The 17,618-nt window shown below is 39.6% G+C and overlaps 1 protein-coding gene across 1 annotated transcript; it reads left to right on the top strand.

Annotated features, from left to right (window-relative positions):
- The first annotated feature begins 77 nt into the window (after positions 1-77).
- GGH (gamma-glutamyl hydrolase) lies at positions 78-15,482 on the top strand. Its single transcript, XM_056331133.1, has 9 exons — positions 78-277; positions 764-878; positions 2,137-2,187; positions 5,326-5,410; positions 8,739-8,877; positions 9,732-9,838; positions 9,942-10,032; positions 11,287-11,424; positions 13,439-15,482. Exons 1-9 carry the CDS (start codon positions 139-141, stop codon positions 13,558-13,560), a joined length of 987 nt encoding a protein of 328 aa, XP_056187108.1. The 5' UTR covers positions 78-138; the 3' UTR covers positions 13,561-15,482.
- Positions 15,483-17,618: the final 2,136 nt, after the last annotated feature.

The raw sequence follows: 17,618 nt of genomic DNA on the forward strand, positions 1-17,618 counted from the left end.
GGCGCACCGCCCCGCCGGAACTGCGTTTCCCGGCGTGCCCCGCGGCGCGGGCGGCGGGCGCTGTGCTGTGCGGCGCAGCGCGGCGCAGCGGCGGGGCGGGCGGGCGGCTAGCGCTGACGGGCAGCGGGCGACGTGGCCATGGGGCGCCGCGCAGGGCTGCCTCCCCTCCCGGCCGCCACCCTCCTCCTCCTCCTCCTCCTCCTGCCCCGCTGCGCCGCCGCAGCCGCCCTCGTGCTGCGCGGCCGCCGGGCGGGGGGCAACGAGAGGCCCATCATCGGTAAGGGGCAGCCGAGCGGGGGGCGGCCGTGCCCTGCGAGCGGTACCGGCCGGGCCGGGGCAGCGGCGGGACCTGCCTTCCCTGCCCGGGAGCGGGGAGCGGGCTCAGGCCGGCGTGAAGCCCTGCCGGCTGCTGCGCGGGGCCGAAGGTCTCCCGGAGGGTGGGTCTGGTGAAAGCTTGCCTGAGCAGCGTTACGCTATACGTGCTTGGCTTAAAAATCGTAAAGTAACTACAGCTGATTTAAGAGGAGTTATAGTACTAACTAGTTAAAGCAGGGAAGGTGAGCCTTAGTCAGATAATGTGTTTATTTGGTACCTTGTGACTAGGCATCGTAATCGGTGCCCCATCGTCGTAGCGTGTGTAATTCTTTCAGGCAGTAAATGGAATGCTGTAACCTGGCGTATAGGAAATTGGAGTTTAATTCTTCTTCCAGCGTGTAGCGTTTGCTGTTTGTATTGAGCTAATTCTCTTTCTTGAACCGTTCAGGGATATTGTCACAGGAATGTCACTTTGAGAAGTTCCACAAATTTGGAAGCTCTTATATTGCAGCTTCCTATGTGAAGTTTTTGGAATCTGCCGGTGCCCGAGTTGTGCCAATAAGGTAAATTTTTATATCCTTGCAAATGGGTATTAATAGTTCAGTGTAAGGGTATCATCTTATAGGCACAGAAAGCAGTTGTATTGCTTTTCTGAGTGTTTATTGCTCCTCAAAGACTTATTTTAAGATGGTATGATTTGCAGGGAGTTTTAGAAATCAGAATAAAAGCAAACTGGAATATGCCATTTTTAGTATTTCTTCTTACAATAATAACATTTCTTTGAAAAATGCTTCTTTTTACCTGTAAAATTACCTCCGTGGTTTGCATCTGTGGTTTTTGAAGTTGGCTGTATTCATTCTGATGTGTAGTGCACCACAAACGCAAGTAGATACCTAGGTACACGTATACATACTACCTTTTGTCGGGTTCTGTAGTCCAGGGATTCAAGTAATGGAGGAAGGCTGTCGGTACTCCTGGAAAAAACCAAAGTCCAGTTCTGCTGAAACTGTGGTTCACTAATGCCATGTGTTGTTGTATTTTGGTTCTAGGTAAAAAGTAGCAGAGTAAGTAACAGAACTGACAGTACTTCATAGCTAACAGTTATCTATAAAATAGTAAATGCACTGAAATCAGATGTTAAAAAGACAATTGTCAGAATTGCAAAAGATAGTAATCCAGCTGCAGAAAATCACAATCGGGTGTATCTACACAGTCCAATAAGAGCACCAGTTAAGTGCCTGAATTAGAAACCAATGTGCCTCATGTAGCTGGTGGAGCTTTCAGAATGCTTGCTGACCTGAAGCTTCGCTGACAAATGGAGGCTTCTAATTTTGGCATCAAAATTAGATGCAGCGAAGCTGTATGTTTGAATATACCCAGTGTGTCAATTCTGCAGGAGTGTACCCAGTACACTGGTTTGCTGATGCTGAGGAGTTTCTCATCTTTCCACCTCAACCATATTTTTGCTGAACAATGGGTGTGACACACTGTTAGCATCTCTGCCCTTGTTGGAGTCGGTTGGAAACCGGAATTGCCAGTCTACAGGAAATAATAACTGTACTATTCATGTAAATGTTAAATTTAATAAGTGTCTGCAAAGGGGTCTTGAGTACCTAATACTGAACCATATCTGCCAGGGCCCGATTTCCAGTCTTGCGGATTGAGCTGTTTCAAGTGAAATGTTTAATTTAATTCGGGTCTGGTTTACTCGTGTTTAAATCATGCTTTCTATGTATTTTCTGTCTCTCATGTTTCTGTTCAACAACAATGATATTTTTGTGGTTAAAAAAATGTATAATTCATATGTTTTTGGTTTTCCAGATTAAATCTTTCAGATGAAGAATACGATAAAATATTCCACTCTATTAATGGGTAAGTTTTCAGCACTGATAGTTCTGGTTTTGAGCTCTGCTGTATTCCCAAGAACACTGTCTTTCTACTGTCTTGAGAAGTTATGCTGAGCGCTGTGGGCATGTAAATATGTTCTAAGTCAGAGAGCGCACTATTTCATCCGATGTTGGTCTGCTGCCTTTCTTTTCCTGAGGAACACGTCAGATAATTTGCAACTGTGCCCAGGCTCATCTTGGCATTCTCTTGTGCTTGTCTGCAGGCAGACGGAAGTGGCGTTATAGTGGTTAACAATTTTACAAGTGTAATAGACCACTTCCTCTGCATTTTATTTTTCTCTCTTCCTCATTTGAGTGAACACCTTAAGTCTGATACTTATAAGCACTTACTGGGTGTTTCATCCCCCCTTTCTTCCCTCTTCCAGGCCTCACCGTATCTCCTCTATCATAAAAGTTTCTGATTTGCAGTCTATTCTCTCTATGGGTGCTTTCTCTCTTGCTACTTGAATGGTCCGTCTTGCCTGTTGTAATTCTGTGGCTTAGGTCTTCTAACTTTTCAGCTGACTATAGCAACCGTCCTTCCATGTGTTCTTCCTGCATTTTAAATATGTTAAATTAGATCACATTATTGCACATTTTAATACTGCATTAAATGAAGTCAAAACCTCTTATATTTGCCTTGTGCTAAAAGTGCACTTTAGAAGAGTTAAATCAGCTGATGCTACACTTCACAGGCATGATTGTATGGGAGTCCACAGCATGTGGCTGGGCTACTTGTAGTCATGAGATGAGCATCTTAAACCATGAATATTTTTGTTAAGCTTATGCATATACTAGAACGTTAATCAACATGCGTAGAACTTGCAGATTCAGACCTGGTTGTCTCGAGAGGGCATTGTCCTCTTACGCTCCACAGCATGCCCTGTACACTGAGATGTGGGTCTTTACAGTCTGGCAATATAAGCAAGTATAAGACAGTGACACTTTCTTTCCTGTGGCTCCTCATATGGGAGACAAATTTAATCGTTTCACCCTTTTCTCATTGCCGCCAGCCTCTCTTTGGTTGCCAGAAGGACTTTCACCAATAGGGTCTGCCATTCTTTCTACCTAACCACCTACGCTGATGCAGGAGAGGGTGTTAGGCAGGTAGATCCAGTTCCCTTATCCTTCTGTCTTTGCAGTGACTGGTAGTTAGATTGTGCTGTGTAGGTGGGTAAGAATGGTCTATTTCCTCTTGTTGCCCTCCACTGTCAGCTAATGGCTTCCACAATATAGCTGTGTGTAAGTAACAAATAAGATCTCTGGAGGGAAGGGCTTTCCATTTTGTGGAAACTTAGAATAGGAAAGAGATACATTGACATTTCACATTGGAAGAGCTTAGCTCCAGTTTCTTTGCAGTTGGAAATTATTTGATGATTACGTGACTCTTCAAATAGTAGAGACAGGATTTTATGGATATAGCAGTGTACTCCTGAGATAGCCTTTGAAATGCACCGTGTATGTCTCCAGCTCTAACCAGTTAGAGGTACTAGAGTATAGGCAGTTGCATTTTAATCTGCCTATGACAATGTCAAGCCATTATCATTGCTACTTAATGGGTTACTTCCTTTCTGCATTAGCAGAAATGACAATTGTTTTGCCTAATTAGTGTTGGCCAGTTTTTGGTTTAAACAAAAGGAACAGGTGAAGTGAATTTTCCACCTTTTCCAGGTAAGGACTGCCTCATTTATCTTAACTAGATCTTTGTAGAAATCTGTAATCTGTTTTGAAAAAACCTTCAGCTGTATTCATTTTCTATATTGTCGCTGGAGAGTAATCTGATTTATATTTTTGTGAATGCTGCTCTACTTTTCCGTCAAATACTTAGCGGCTTTTGCATGATCGCTGTGCATCATTCATCTTAAAATAAACCCGATCACAAGGATTTAAATGCACACTTGCTCTGCAAATGCTTGGGATCATTTGAGATATTAGTTGTTTCTAGCTGCTTGATAGTATCTCCCTGATAGGGGTGGCCATTTCCAGAACACAGAAATGTAGAGGAAATCATTCAGCCATTTTGATAAAAAGTCAGCAACTGATAGATGTGGCTTGCATAAATCTAATTGAGGTTCTGTTGCAGTGGGTTAGGGAGGCTTACGCATTAATTTCTGTCAGTTTTGCAGATACTGTTCCAGTTACAGCCAGAAGAGACTCCCTTTATTTCATGTTACTGTCTCTGATGGTACTTGATTACTTTCTGTGTCATCATGTGTACGTGTGAAATCTCTGCTAGACAATACTGAGTCTTTTTCTTTGTGGCATTTGTGTTTAGGGAGCCACACAGAGAAGTGCCATTGCTGATTTTTTTTTTTTTTTTTTTTTTGGTGGTGGAAAAAGATCATGAGCTGTTTCTTTGAAATTGTCCCTGAGATTGCTTTGTCTTCTTTGGCTGTGTTAGATCCTGTGTGACCAAAGGTTATGGCGAAATGTACTTTTTTTTTGCTTTTTATTAGGAACTTTTTGATCTGTGTTGTCTGTAATAAGAAGGTTGCTCTGCCAGGGCCACAATAATTCTTTACTGAAGTTGAACAGGATGAATTAAGATTGGGCCGGGATTTTAAAGTGGTAGGGAGAGCCAGCGAAGAGTCAGGACAGGGTGTGATGGAGTCATGGCAAGCAACCCTTTTGTATACCAGCTGAAATCTGTATGCTTTCTGTATTTTCTGTTTACTCTCCTCTTCCTGATGTTGCATTAGGCTCTGTCACTGCTTTATGATAGTGAGCATTCTTCAGTAGAACACTTCAGATTTAGCATATGATTCAGTTAAAGGCTAAGACACCTAAACTTAGCTGTCTTCCTGCGCACTAGCTGTGTGAACTCACATAATAAATGGCAAGCTAGTCAGCACAGTCAGTGGCCCCTACAGGGCTGTTCAACCTTCCAACCAGTTAGGTGTTTGCTCTGGAAAACCTAATTGAGTCTCCATTGACTTTTCTGACTAGATCTTTGCTGTCCATAATGGAAGTCTAGATGCCTATCTATAGGTTTCTGAAATGTGGGTGTCTTAACCTAGACCTGAATCCTACCTTTAAAATCACTGTCAGACCTTTCTCTGTGTACGTTGTCCAGGCTTTAGTTTGATCGCCATTGCTAATCAGATTCTTGGATGTTGCCTTTCAGGGTACTTTTTCCAGGAGGTGGTGTGGATCTTAAGACTTCAGAATATTCCAGGGTTGCTAAGATATTTTACCACAAGGCATTAGAGGTAATTAATTACTAAGGAACAGTCTGTTCTTGTTATTGTCACTGTTCAGAGATCAAAATGACAGGGAGGCTCATATTTTCCTATTTTTACATTGGCATCCAGTGCGTTAACTGTAAGCCCAATAAGTAGCTTGTTGCTGGCTTCTGCATAAAAAAATCTTTTAATATCTTAAGATTTGGACTTCTGGCACCCTCTCCTGTTCTATGTTGTGTCATGGTCTTAAACTCCCAAATTCTTCAAGTGAGAACGGTATCATTTATGCATTGTACCTGAGGCTTTATGGGTGTGTGCAACTTGCAATAAAGTAACAGTAATGCTTTCCAAAAGCTCAGAGTATCTATTGACATTGGATGTTGAACAAAGTTAATAATAAACATAATCATTTGTAGAAGTGTAAACAACTGAAATTTAGACTTAGAGGGAATTCTAGCGAGACTCTCAAATAAACCAATTTACGGTAATACGACATCAAGGCCTCCACCCATACATTACAGTAGTGAAACACCTTTATTCTCTCTTACCTGTAAGTAGATTTGCATATATCTTTGGAGGTGCAGATGAGGGATCTACATTAGCACATCATAACATTTAACCTGTTTCTATGCATTGGTACCTGTAAATATAGCAGATTCTTACAGTAAACACTAGCTTAATTTATAACATGAAAAGAAGGTGGGACAAATGCTTGAAAGGTTATATTATTGTTAATAGTTACATAATTTATATGATTGTTAGCTTTATTAAGAAGAGATTGAATTTATGGAAAAGCTGTTTCTTTCAAAGCATATCAGAAAGGCTCTGAATCCTTATTGCAGATTTAATTCTCTTAGAGCTTAAAAGATGTTGGGGTTTGGTGTGGGTTTTTTTCAGATACTAATCAGCACGTTTTGAAGTCAAATTTGCATTGTGGAAAGGCATGGATGTTTAATGAGCTTTATATATGGTCCCTGTGATTTTTTTAAGGATCTTCTGTATTCAATTTTAATAAAAGTTTAAATTTTCTTCCTTTTTTCCTCTTTACTGACTTTATTTTCAGCTAACGTTGATTAAAATTGTCACAGAAGTCATACTTTGGAAAACGTTGCCCAAGAGGCAGTTATGAGAGAGAGAGATATACAAGTATGACAGGCTGAAACTTGCAATGGTAGCAGTGTCCATTGGCAGTGAGGAATTCCTCTTCTACCCTCGCTGCCGACTTTCCAACAGCAGGCAGGGAAACTGCAGGCAGTGGCATTCACGGGACCAGTCAGCTGCTGCAATTAATTGTTTTCTACTCTTCAGTCCCTATGGCCAATGTTGTTACTCTTTTGTCTGTCTTTATTTGCGGTGATTGTTAGTCTGTCACCTTAAACCTGAATCTTGCAAAGACTTATATAACTTTTATGTGAGACAGTTCATCTCGTTTGTCGCTTTCAGAGTGCTCGCTGTGAAGTGCAGCCTGTTTATTCAGTATTGGGCAAGGGTTTTGTGTGCTTGCGCTGCTATTACAAAATACTATTTACATTTCACAATGAATAACTGAATTGCATATGTCAATTTTGCGATCAGAGAGGCAGGTTTATTAGATGGTATGTGTACTTCAGGTGAGTGAAAGGCAGAAAATAATTTTCAGTTCATCATATGTAACCCTTACTAGTAAGTTGGGATTTTTCTCTGCTACTTGGGATGACTGTGTGTTTCAGTTTTAATCTTTTGAGGCTTAATTAGCACTATAAAATACTGTAGTTTTACTAACGTAAGGTAAGCTACAGTAGTTAAGAGTGTATTAGCAGGTACAAAATTGACTGAAATTTATGTTTTTTATAAGACTTACGAGGGTTCCTTTTCTCTTTGTTTGCAAATGTTCACAGTGTGAAATGACTTGGTCTGGCTCTGCATTAAAAGAGGGAGAGGGAGACGGAGACAGGGAGAATGTGTAATGGAAATCCCCATCCAAGCCAACAGGATTTCACTAGCTAGGCAAAACCCTAAATGAAATACTGTTTTCCAGATTTTAAATTGGTTGTAAAAATGTGATATCTTGGATGTTGTTTAATATGTGCTCAGCCTCCCAGCTAATATTAGTTTATTAAAAGAAAAAGGAGGGGACCACAAAATGTTTATGGTTCAGTTGTAATTGGTCTTAAACTAGTCTATTTTTTTGCCTTTAGTGGTTGTATTCCTTACTTACATGACAGACGGACAGTGGAATTGCAAATCCTGTGTCTAGCAGTGCGTGATAGGTGGTCATGAAGACTCTGCAGTACTGTTAGCCTTCTTTCTGTAAATCTTCCGTGTTTTGCTCTGAGAAGTAGTAGTTACATGGGCTTTTATTACCATACTATCAGTAGTGCAGTAGGGTAACATGCTTACTCGAAGCCTGTAATTTCAGCTTTCTCAAAAATGGCTTCTGAGCAGCAACTCTTTGCAGGGGGTGGGTGTCGTATGCATAATTTAGAAATGTTTAGAAACAAGTTAAGAAAGACTACTCTGATTTCACAAGGTCAGCAGTTCTGAAACTTACCAGTCTCTTAACATGAGCTTCCTATCAGCAATAAACCATACAAAAATGCAAATTTCCACTGTGTGTATGCACTGTATATAGTTAAGTGACAAGAAGTTGGTTGTGTTGTCTTTTTTTGCTTTCCTTACCTCCTTTTTGCTTTTTTCTCTTGTTTTAGTGCTTACCTGCCAATTTTTATCTTTGCATTTTGAAAATAGTTGCTGCTTTTTTATGTTGCCTAAGCTCACAATTTATCTTTCTGGAACATGTCCAAACCTACAAGTTAAACAAGCATATAAGTATGTCACTTAAGACCATAGCTATGCTAGTAATAGGATTTATATTTTCTTAAGACAGGTAGGTGGGCACAGGTGTACAGACATTGCAAAGGGCCCTTGCCATGTGTTCATAATGTGCTTCATGTGAAAGTGTGAATTGTAATGAATAGGCTTTCCCTCAAAGTGGTGACAGATTGGTTTATGTCCCTTCTTATGATTGCCTTTTTTATAGAAATGTAGTAATTTTGTGGTTTGTTTAGGCTGCTCTCAACATTGTTTATTTGTAGAACAGAACTGTCAAATTATTATCAACATTAAGCTTAATTTACAGCTTTAATGGACATGTGTATATTCCGTAGCCTTCATATTTCAAGAGAAAAACTAAGGGAGTCTGTGTTTATTTCAATTGTAATTGAACTGTTATAATTCCTCCTGTGGGAATTTGTACTACTGTAGTAATTTCTTCTCTCTACGTAATGGAAAGCAAAAAGAATCCGAAATTGTCTTCGGTTTTCTTTCTGTGAATCTTGAGTACTTTCTCCTGATGTTGTTGCTTTTTATTTTGAAGGCTAATGACAATGGTGATTATTTCCCAGTATGGGGAACGTGTCTTGGACATGAAGAGCTTACATATCTCACAAGTGGCGAAGTTTTACTTGTTAACACCAAGACAAATGGTTTTGCACTCCCGCTGAACTTTACCTCAGGTACGTCTCATGTCTGAGATTTGCTGAGAGGTTTTGTTTTGGTCACGATAAAATACGCGAGGTCAATGTTCGGGAGGTTTCTGATTATTATCTTGTTAAATTCTTTCTTATTAAACTGCTGTAACTTTTTATAAAGTTAGTGCAGCTCTATTATTTCTAAAGCAGAGATGTTAGCACAAGCCATTTGAAACCAACAGCAGTTGGCAAAACCCACAGTTGTGGCTCTTTGAGTCATCTGGTAATTTGGACCTATAAAAATAATGTGGGTTTAGGTCCCTTTTTGTTACAGAGTTGAACAAAATTCAGGGGTCCAAAACCTATCAAACTTGGAGAGCAGGTGACTTTAGATTTTTTGAATTGCATCTTTCCTAAGGATGAGAATTAGTATTGCTGTCCCACTTGTACAGTATTGAAATTGGAGAGATCTCTTAAGATAGAGCTATGCCACTCAGCAGCACTGGTAAAATGTGGCCTGTGTTGATATTTTACGTTTGTTAGTAATTTCTCTGCGTACCATGCAGCATTCACAAATTCTGTCATTTTTGTTCATTATGTAGGAAAGGTCATTGAAATGAGTAGCAAAGAATGATGCTTTTTTTAGTGAGAGCTTAGCTAGCAAAATTGGGTCCTCTCTGGGTCAAGACTGGAGGGCAGTGGTAACAGCATGTTGGAAACCTGTTGCAGCTTGTTTCACTGATTTTCCTTGCAGTGTAGTCTAGAATCATAAAGTTATGCTACAGAAAAAAATGTTTAATGCAGTATTTTTTTGTATCTGTCTTCTGTTCAGTATTAGTCCGTCTGTTAGCAGCTTGTGTAACGGACAATATAATTTTTTTCTTTTTTCTTTGTAATAGCTGCAAAGGACAGCAGATTATTCAAGAACTTCCCTGACGATGTATTACATGCATTTGCTACTGAGCCATTGACATCAAACTTTCATATGTGGAGCCTCTCCATGGAGGTATTTGATCATTTTGTTTCCTGAACACAAACACATTTGCTCTGTTAAACCTAGAAATAGATGAGCAAATAACATCTTTTTCCCCCTCCCCTCGTTATCACAGAATTTCACAAAGAATGAAAAGCTTCATAGTTTCTATAATGTTCTGACCACTAACACCGACAATGAAGTGGAGTTTATATCTACCATGGAAGGTAGGGAAATTAATTTCCTTTATAAACTGTGATTGAAACAGACTGGTTCTTTAGAGGTTTTGTGGCATTGATGTTAATTTGTGCTGCAAGCTTGCTGTGAGAATAGCAGGGTTAGCATCAGCTCTGTCAGTGCTCTGGCTGTGAGAAGCATATTCTGTTTGTAGGGATATTTTACCTTTTGAGTACATGTCTGTGAGCCTAATTACTTACTTCCCTCACCCGCTGTTCCCCTCCCAGGTGCTGTTACACTTTAGTACTAGAATATTTGAGTGCTGTGATGTGAAGAGTACAGCACTTGTCCTGTAGTAGCTAAATCCCTCTACAGCGCAGCGTGCCTCTGTTGCGCCTTGCTTTCTGCCTGTCTGCTTATGCTTGCATTCCTGTGTCTGTATCTGCTGTATGGGAAGAACAATTCAGGGTGCTGAGATGACAGCAACATCCGTCATTATTTTAGCAGCAATACTGCTAATTTCCCCGCTCCAAAGCCTTTTGTATTACTTCTGTTGTGTATGTTTTGCACTAGGCTTGCTCAGTTCAAGAAACAAGTTGCCTCTTTAGAGATGGGCTTATCTTGACCAGCACACTGCTGGCAGCCCTTCAGTAAGGCTCAGCTGTCAGCCCATGGGATTCTTCTGTATGGCATGCTGGCTGTCCTCCAGAAGAGAATAGCAGTTTGATCAGAAAACCTGATTAGGCTAATGACAGGCATCTCCTGTGCCTGCAAGCGGTTTATCACAGAGCAGTCATCAGCTGCTGTGCTGCTATTCTCTCTGAGAGTTAAGGACTGGCTTCCCCCTCTCTGTATGAGGCCTGGCACAGAGCAGATGGGAGCTGCCCCTGGACTGACTGGGCCTGCGAGGAGATCCTAAGACTTGGATCTGCCCCTGGAACTGCCAGGGATATCCTGTGTGGCTGGGAACATTGTATGTTGAGTGGCAGTAGGTAGGAAGTTTTGAGACTGATACACTTGTACCATTCTTTTTTAGTGTGTATATATATCAGTTCTGAAATGAATAATCAAAAAGGTGATGTACAAAAATCTGCTTGCATGGAATGAGACTCTTCTTTTACAATATCCTTCTTTATTTTTTTCTTCAGCTCCACTATTTAAGAGTTTCAACTTCCTGTTTAATCTTTTGTGAAACTTGATAAATGAGGTATTTTTGCAGCTTATCCTTTGAGTTTCTTTTGCAGTAAGACTAAGCACATAATTCTTAAAGCATAGACCTTGCTTACATGCTTTGTTTGTTGCAGCATACAAATATCCAATTTATGGTGTCCAGTGGCATCCAGAGAAAAGTCCTTTTGAGTGGAAGAATTCACCAGGCATTCCACATTCCCCAGCAGCTGTAAAAGCAGCATATTATATAGCTGACTTCTTTGTTAATGAAGGTAAAAAGTTTATTATCTATAAATGTAGTTTTTTAGAGTGAAGCGTTAGTGAAAATCTTTGAAGACGACAGACCTCTTTTTCAGCTGTCAAAGTTCAGTACATCTTGCTGCCTTCTGAGAAGATTACTCTGCAAGCTTTATAGGCTTATAAAAAACCAAGGGATACTAGAAATAGAATGGCTTAGTAAAAGGGACATCAAAAGGTCGGGCATTCCGCAAACTCTTTTCAGTAGACTGGCTCAAAAGCATTGTACTGTGACTTTCTACCAGTTCAAATGATCACTGTAACATTTTAGCTTCCCTTGCACAGAGATGATGAATGAAAAAAAGTACTCTACTCATAATTCCAGAGGTTTCCTCAGTCCCAAACTAAGTTACAGTTATTCAATGTATTCTCAGCTTTGCTTGCAAACTATATGCACCAAGATTATAAATACTGCTTGGCCAGTATATGGACGTATCAAAGGTGTGCCATATGGTGCCCAACAGTTACATTCTGTAGACAGCACAAGAAGTTTCTGAATTTTACAGAGCTTCCAATTTGTTTGTTTATACCCTTCACACTTCTATACTAGTAAGTGTAAAATTGTGATAAGTCATGAAACTTCTGGTCTTAGGTAGGATATAAATACAGGAGTATTTGAAGGGGTCAAACTTACTTTTTTCCTTTGTTTATACTTACTAAACTATTCTGCTGAAATACCGTTTTCATATTTTAAATTGACTATGAAATTCTCTTCTTACCTGATTGATTTGGGCGATGAAGGACATAATAACCTGATTTAGTTGGGTCTCTAGATTTGATCTCTAATCAAAAGTCAACTAGTTGGAGAAAGCAGACAGTGATTTAAAGAAATGCAACTTGTGCTGACCTGGTCAACAAGAGTGTGGAAATAAAAGTTGTGCTTCTTACAAGTTCAAGGCTCTTTTTTGTGCAATGTAGTCCTACTCTCCTTTGCAAGAAGGGAGCAATATCATGTAAAATTCCTTGTCAGTATCTGTTAAGTTTCCTGTATTTTAAGGATTTTGATAGGGTACATGTGGGAGACTGAGGCAAACATAAAGGGGAAAATAGGAGAAAGTATAGTATGAGCCTTTTTTCTTGTAGTCTAATACTGGAATGCAGCATTTTTTTTCTATTTCTGTTTGCTACATTCTCTAGTAATCTGTCTGCACGCTGTACTACAGGCAGATGTAAGTTTGCTCAGGCCATTATCCAAGTAAATGTGGCAAAATAAGCGCCAGCTCTGCTTCCGAGTCCTATTGAGAAACAGTGCACATGAGTTCTTCTGGATCTGTTGACCTCCAATTCTAGTAGAAAACTTCTGTCAGTGAACTGTATGTGTATACCCCCCATCTCATATACTAAATCATAAGCTATTCTTCATTACCTCTGCAATCTGTACAGGTCCTACTGAGTATTTCATACCATAACACTGCAACGAGTAATCTATGTTTTTAGCTAATGTAAGGCAGAATGTCTTCCTTAACTTTGAAAATAAACCACGGGATGAAAAACATAAACTGTTTTCAACTGGCAAAAATATACTCATCTATGATCACTTAATAACTAAACCATTCTACCAGAACACCATTTTCATACCCATCTGTCATTAATTTTAGCTTGTTGCTAACATGATAAACCAGGCAAAGATTCAGTTTTTATTGTCCTCACCAGCACAGTCTATGCTAGCGCTGCAACTTTCAGTAGGCTGCTACTCTGCATTTCTTGCAGTATTACAAGTACTGGTATCTATGGTAGATACTGCCAGAATCTTACGGCTAAATATTTTTGTACAGCCTTGGCTTTAAAATAATAATTGAATTTCTCCCTCCCCAGTAATAGGATAGGCTGTAACCAGCTTTCTGAAGATCTGTCTTCACAGTTCTTCACATACAAGTTACTGTAATTCCATTTGCTGTTATGCTACACGGATCAAAATAACTTTGCCAAGAAAGATACTGTCAAGGAGGATAACAGTAAAGTGATCTGTACTTTTACAATGTTTTACAGCCCGGAAGAGCCTGCACCGTTTCACCAGTGAAGATGAGGAAACAAAAGAATTGATTTATAATTATATTCCAGTTTATACAGGAACATTTTCTTCATTTCAACAAATCTATTTTTTTGATTGAGTATCGTGTCAAAGGTGCAGTGTTACTATCTATAAATGGAATTATTTGCCAATATTGCGTAATTAAGCTGATATAGTGCCCTGCATGTGACAGAAAGCCAGAATAGTTCTCTTCCTTTACAATGATTTATCCTGTGTTTCTTGTGTACTGTTCTTCTGTACTGTTGGACCATTAATATAAAAATTTACATTCAATAATATAATAATTGTCTTAGATTGCACTTAAATGCAAGCTAAAGAAAAGTACATTTTTCTTCGAGGGAAGAGGTCTTGTTTATGTTTATAAACTTGGAAGTAATCAAGCTTAGTACAAGGGAAAACACAGTGTTCTTATTTTTTAAAATATGAGAGTTATCTTTGTAAAATGTTGTGGACTATGGTAGCACTGAGGGCTTAGATACATTGCTTAGTAAAATCCTGTCATTTTCAAATCATATTTAACAAATGAGACTCTTGGGTTTGTTGTAAATGTGTGTATGTAACCAAGTTCTTGACAGGGACTATTTTGTTTGAAAATTTGACCAAAATAGTAAGGAAGCATGAGAGCAAAGAGACATTTTTGTCTAAAAGCACATGTGTTATCCCATTTGTGAAACTGTTTCTCTTTTAAGTTCAGCATTGTTTGGAGTGCTTATGCCTTGTGAAGTCCACGTAAATACAAGGATGCAGCGTAAACTAGGCATTGCAAGTATCAGGTAAAATAAGAAAATTTGGAGGGCATAGTTAAGTGCTGATTCCATTCTCTATTATCTTCATATTTGGTTTTATATATCCTCCAAGAATCCCTCTGAGAGTAACCCAAGTCAAAAGGCAGATACGAGATGCAAACATCCAGTTCTTTGTATTTAAAGGAATGTAAGCTTAGTTTTTTCTTTACATAGTCTGACTTTCTGTATCTACTGGATAGAATTCTCATTTTGAGTCAAGAGGTAGTTTGTCATCAACTTAGTAAAGACAGTAGTTTCTTTCTGTCCTGTTGAATAGTTTAATGCAGCTAGAATTAAAACAGCAGATGAATGTATATGAAAAACCTGTTAATGTTGACATAATGTGGTAACAGCAGTTGCATTCAATACACTGTGATAACTTTTTTTTTTCATCTTTGGTTTGCTGCACACAGTGAAAATTTTTTGTGTGATGTCCAAACTAAGATGAGACAATCAAATATAACTCTACTGTATCGCACAGCTTCCAAACTCTGTTAACATCAATAGGGATTTGGATTTTATGAAGAATTCAGGTTTATACCTCAGCTTTGTGTTATAGTAACTTACACTCTCAAGTACCATATCTGAATAAAGCTGGTACATTTCTCAGGTTTTTGAAGTAAAAGACTCTCTAACTTGTTCTTTATCATGGAACAACTACATAACTATAAGGAAACATTAACTGTGACTACCAGAAATACGCTACCAGGTAATTACAAATTAAATGTGATATTGCAGATTATTTCTACATTTGTCACATCAGCCAAATTCAGTAAATGGAACTCGCTTTTAACATAGGTGACTTCATAACGCTAACTTTATTAGCTGATGGATGAGTAGAACCAGGTGTAAGAAGAGAATTATGCTCTACAGTTGCATATAAATGTAGCAGCTAAGATACAAACCAAGACTAGTCTTCTACTTCTTGTTCAGGCTGTTTCTTCAGAATAGCTCTAAGAATTTTCCTAAGTAAGGAGGGCAGGATTAAGCCTTAAAAACAGGGGTCAGTCTTGCAAGTGAAATGTCTTTTAACTGCAATGGTGGCAATTAGTTCCTAAATGTGTAATTACAAGTAATACTGTGTAATATGATGGGAGAGCAGTGTGTATATTGTGAATCTGTATGTGTCTTTCCTTTACATCCTTAATCTTGCAAAGCCTTATTTGATGGTGTCCATGAATTTCTATGATACATGAAATAAATTTTTATTCAGGCAGATGGGTGGTTTTTGTTCTCTTTTAGAGATACCATGGATAAAGCATTAACAGTCATATTTTTTTTCCAAGTCTTCTTACTTCCATCAGTGACAGTCACAAATGAAGAGGCTGCTGCGGTCATCTCAGCAAGTGAGTGAGATGCATGGCCTGGCACAGACATACCTACAGCACAGCTCATGCAGGGACGATGCCCAGGGCCTGAGCTTAAATGCACTTACATGCAGCTGCTGAGCCAAGGGGCAGAAGCTTTCAAAAAGGCTTCCCACAGCTCTACTCACGCAGCCTTTTCACAGCAGGCTTATCCCAGGTGTAGAGTGTCAGAGCTTGCTTGCACATACATGGGCAGCCAAACCCTTGCGAAGGTGGGAAGGGGGTTGCAGAACCAGTGGATGCTCTCAGGGCTCTGAGAATGTAAGCAAAACAACTGCTGTCTGCAGTGTTCAGTGGAAGAACTTCTGTTCCTTATGATGCCTGACATCTTCAAGTCAAGTCCTTTTCCAGTCAGAAGCAAACTACAGGAACCCAGAATTGGCTAGAACACACACAATAAAGGATTTGAAAATTTGTTTTAAAGAACTTGCAGTAGACTTCCTCTCTGCTCTGAGTGATTACTAATACAGTTTTCCATTGCTCAGACAGAACTTCTAACGTACTTTTTAGGATTAATGCTGGAGAGAGAAGAAAAGGAGCCTGTGGCCATACTGTTATCTTACTCAGAGTATGGCTTATGAACCTAATCATCTTGCTTGCTGCCGTGTGTGAGGAAAGAGGTCTGTTGATCAGCAAAGTAACCCTGTGTGTCTTGCAGTTTATGTTAAGTCGTCTTTAAGAAGGAAAAGTTTGAAATCGATTTCTTTTTATACTATTCTGCTTTTACCACTAGATGGCCTACGAGAACCAGTATTTTGTGCAATTTTGTGATCGGGTGTGGTGCTGTCTCAAGAGTTTAAAGTGACATGTTGAATAAGGTATTTACTGTACTGTGGTGTTTACTTATATATCAGGGTGTTCAGGGTGTGGGGGAAGGAGGAGACGGAATAAGACTGGAGTCTTACTGGTGTAGCTGGCCAGATTGGCAGGAGAGAAACAGAGAATACATGAGCGTAGAATTAATTCAGCTGTGATTAAATCTTGTTTCCAGTGAATATTTCAAACATTTGAGCATTAGCTGGAGGTGACTGGAATGCTGTCCCTATTTTCAGGTGGGTTTTCCTCCCCTGTAGGCACAGAATCTGTCTTGGTTTCTTTTCTATAAATATGAAACTAGCTCATGCAGAACAGCACAGCTTAGATAGGAAGAACTGATAACTTCTGCTTAGGAAACTTTTGCCTTGGAGGTAGGAAAGACCAATTTGAATTCCTTCAGGTAAGGAAGAAATTACAAGGAAGAAAGATCTTGAGTAACTGCTCTAAATACTACATTAGAGGAAGAGCCTAACCCACAAGCTGGATTGTGGGGGAAAAAACCCGAAACAACCCACCCAAATCCCCACCATTTCTGGGCTGACAAGCTGTGCAAAATTCCTAGTAAAGTAGTGAATGCAAAGTAGGGATCGGTATCTGAGCAGGCCGTGACCCTATTTCTACTTCAATGCTGACTAGCTTATTTTTAGGCTAATTTTTAGGCTAATTTTTAACCATTTTCCCTTCGTCGTCGGTGCCACCTTATTTATTGCTATGGATGCCACTCAGCAAAAATATATTAAAAGCTAGGCTGTACTGCACTTACCGTAGAAATTAATGGCCTATTAGGGACATAGTGGTTCTTTTCTTGGAACAGTGAGGAAAGTATGGGGATGATTTGAACAACCAGGAGAAACAATAATGAAATTCCTTCCCAGCTGTGTGTTATCAGTGTATTGCCCTTACAAGGCAGGAGTCCCCATGGGAGAGAAATAGCTCTGTGTGTGGTCAGGCAGCTGAAGGCTGCGTGTGGATGCATACTCGAGAATGTGTGGGTGTAAGGTGGGAGGGTGTACACAAGAAGATATCACAGGCACTATTATCACAGTAATGAATGTGAATTTTTATTTTACTTTATCTGAATTGATTTTTTTTTCCTTCTGCGGAGTTCACTTGTATGTATACGGTGGTGGTGGTATCAGAAAAGCTATGGGAGTTGGCTAGTGTTCAAG

The sequence above is a fragment of the Falco biarmicus genome, chromosome 3, assembly GCF_023638135.1.
Source record: "Falco biarmicus isolate bFalBia1 chromosome 3, bFalBia1.pri, whole genome shotgun sequence".
Classification (NCBI taxonomy): Eukaryota; Metazoa; Chordata; class Aves; order Falconiformes; family Falconidae; genus Falco; species Falco biarmicus.